The 2,805-nt window shown below is 43.0% G+C and overlaps 1 protein-coding gene across 1 annotated transcript; it reads right to left on the minus strand.

Annotated features, from left to right (window-relative positions):
* Positions 1-385: 385 nt before the first annotated feature.
* TAS2R38 (taste 2 receptor member 38) lies at positions 386-1,389 on the minus strand. The gene has a single exon (XM_036429016.2). The coding sequence runs from the start codon at positions 1,387-1,389 to the stop codon at positions 388-390; it is 1,002 nt and encodes a 333-aa protein (XP_036284909.1). The 3' UTR covers positions 386-387.
* Between the last annotated feature and the right edge of the window lie 1,416 nt (positions 1,390-2,805).

Here is a 2,805-nt window from a genome sequence, read left to right on the forward strand (position 1 = left end):
AAATATATTTTAAAAGGAAAGGAAGAGATTTAGCAGTCATGTGAAAAGCTAACCATGCTATCTTGGGATTTAGATATTATTTCAAAACACCTGTTTTCTCATGGTTTGGCTCATATTATGCTCTGACAAGTTATATTATACAAAGCATTTACCTTGAGTACCTCACCTTTCTATTTTATTCATTTTATCAAAACAAACCTAGGGAACCAAAGCCATTGTACTTGCCTAGGCCATATGTAGAGCTTTATTATCTTATTCTTCTATGCTTTGGGTGAGTTCATTGATGTAGATAGGAGAGAATTCTCAGTTATGATTTGTGGAAGAAGTTAGAATAGGCTTCTGAACAACTGGAGATGTATTTGTGACGGACTCATTTCATGTCCACTCTCAACATAGACCTGGTGTCCTGGGATCTGCCTTGTGGTCTGCTGTTACCCTTTGGCTGCTCTGAACCCACAGTAGAATGCTGTCCACAGCTCTCCTCAGCTTGGCGTTGCCTGAGATCAGGATGGCTGCATGCCCTGAGGGAGAGGCTGCCATTATCCCCACACAGACCATGGCCCCAATCTTGCTGTGCCACCGCAAAGGCACTGAGAGGAGGGCAGCACATAATGACAACATAAAGAGGCAGAAAAAGGAGATGAGGGATTTGACTGCTTTGATGTGGGCCTCCAGGCTGGGGTCACAAGAGTCCATGGTCTTGGCCCTCATTGTCCTCATGTGGCGGCACAGGGAGACAATCAGCACCCCAGAAGAGACCAGAAAACACAAGAAAGGTGGGATGGACCCCAGGCTGCAGAAGAGGAAGGAATGAAAGAACTTGAGGTTTGCAGCTTGCAAATCGAATTCTGTATTGTTACTCATGAGTAACACAGTTGTGACTGTGAAGTGAGATCTACCAAAAAAGTTCCAAGAACAGATGATAGTGCATACACTGGTGAAAAGGACACTACACAGGAACATCCTAGAAATCTTCCTGGAGATCCAGCTGGCCAAGCAGAGCAGGAAGGAGTGAGAGAAACGGACGATCTTAGAACAGTAGACGAGGCTGAGGCAGGTGCTGAGCCAGAGGCTGACTTGGTTTGTGATCATCCAAAGCATGATGATGGTTTGGTAGCTGAAGCTCAGCAGGTCGCTTATCTGCTGGGAGTGAGTAAGCTGGATGGCATCCAGAAACAGCAGCCCGTGCAGGAAAATCCGGGTGAGGCTGAGACTCAGCAGGACAAGATCACAGGTGCTCAGGGGCTGCCTCCTTACCATATCCCGAAAATACACCAAGAAAATGAAGACATTGATCAGAATCCCCACTGCAAACTCCAGGACTGAAAGGACCATAAATACACTCTTAACTTCATAGGACACAGTTTTGTTGGGAGTCAGAGTCAACATGATGTCTCTTCTTAGTTGGCTAACCTAAGACTCACATACCACCTAGTAGAGGAAAGTAAGTTTATATACTGAGCTAGGCCTTTACCTCTTGCTCTAGATCTACGCCAAAGTGAATGTATAGAAAGTTCTGGCAGGAAACTGAGAGGGAAATTGCTGCTATAGAATATCTCATGGATACACACAAAAGCTCATCATACGAGTAGAAGAATGAAGCTTGTGTCTTTTGGGTGATGCAGAAGCTTTTAAGAAACCCCCGTGTTTCTGTGCAATAGTCTTCACAGGGGGCCACGGCATAGCATCACAGATGCAAACAAGACATTCTCAGTTACCCAAGCCCAGTTTTGCATGCCCATCTGGACCTGCATGGGTGAGAAGAGAGTAGGATTTGCTTATGAATTTCAAGGGAACTGGCAGCAGGCAAAGCATATATCTTGATGAATATGATTGGATATGGTGCCTTTTTCCATTTGCATGCCTTCTGTCACCTCTGAGGCATGACTTTAATCATAGACTGTTTTTAATATGGACAAGTGCACAGTTCCTTCCAGGCACTGGTGTATGACTGGTATGACTACCATTGTCAGATATTTCATTCAGCCATCATTATTATGCCAGGCATTGTGCTTGGCAAGAGAAGTATTGCCATGAACAAGACTAGCACCTTGCCATGAAGGGAGAAAGCAGGGAGGAAATCTGGTTTTCATTATTGCAAAAGCTTTTTAATGCTCACTCTGCTTCCCAGCCCACTCCCTGAACCCAAAGAAACAATAGAGATCCTATGAAAATATAACTAAGACCATGCCATTGCTATGTTCAAACCTTTCAGAGCCTCCCATTTTTCTCATCATTAAAGCTAAATCCCTACAATGACCCAATAGGTATCACGTACATATTCAGGGCCTCTGTCCCTTCTCAGATGTCATCTGAGATCATTGCTTCAAATGTGCCTCTTTCCTACTCTGCCAACTCACCAAACACCCTCCCACCTCAGGATCATTCATTTTCACGGAATGTTTTTCCTATACATACTCCAGTGTCTCATTTTCTTCTCAAAATGTCTTCTCAAAACTCACCTTATAAGAAAGACTTTCCTTGAACATCCTATGAATGGTATTCCTCACCCAGATCTTGGATGCTTCCTGTCATACGTCACCTGCTGAATATTTTGGCATATATTTAATTATTTATTGCCTAAACCCATGCCCTTGAAACATGTAAACTTTATGAAAGCACAGAGAAGGTACTCAGTTAATATTTTTACATGAATAAAATTTTCACAAATGAAGCATTGGTAGCCTACAACCCTCTCAAAGATTACACCTAGGACATTTTAACATTCCTAAAGATTATATTCTAACATACTTGGCTGCAATTTCTGAAGTCTAGCTTTCTTCCATGTGAAACATTTCCAAATAT

This window comes from Pipistrellus kuhlii, unplaced genomic scaffold (genome assembly GCF_014108245.1).
Source record: "Pipistrellus kuhlii isolate mPipKuh1 unplaced genomic scaffold, mPipKuh1.p scaffold_m20_p_10, whole genome shotgun sequence".
In the NCBI taxonomy this organism is placed as follows: domain Eukaryota; kingdom Metazoa; phylum Chordata; class Mammalia; order Chiroptera; family Vespertilionidae; genus Pipistrellus; species Pipistrellus kuhlii.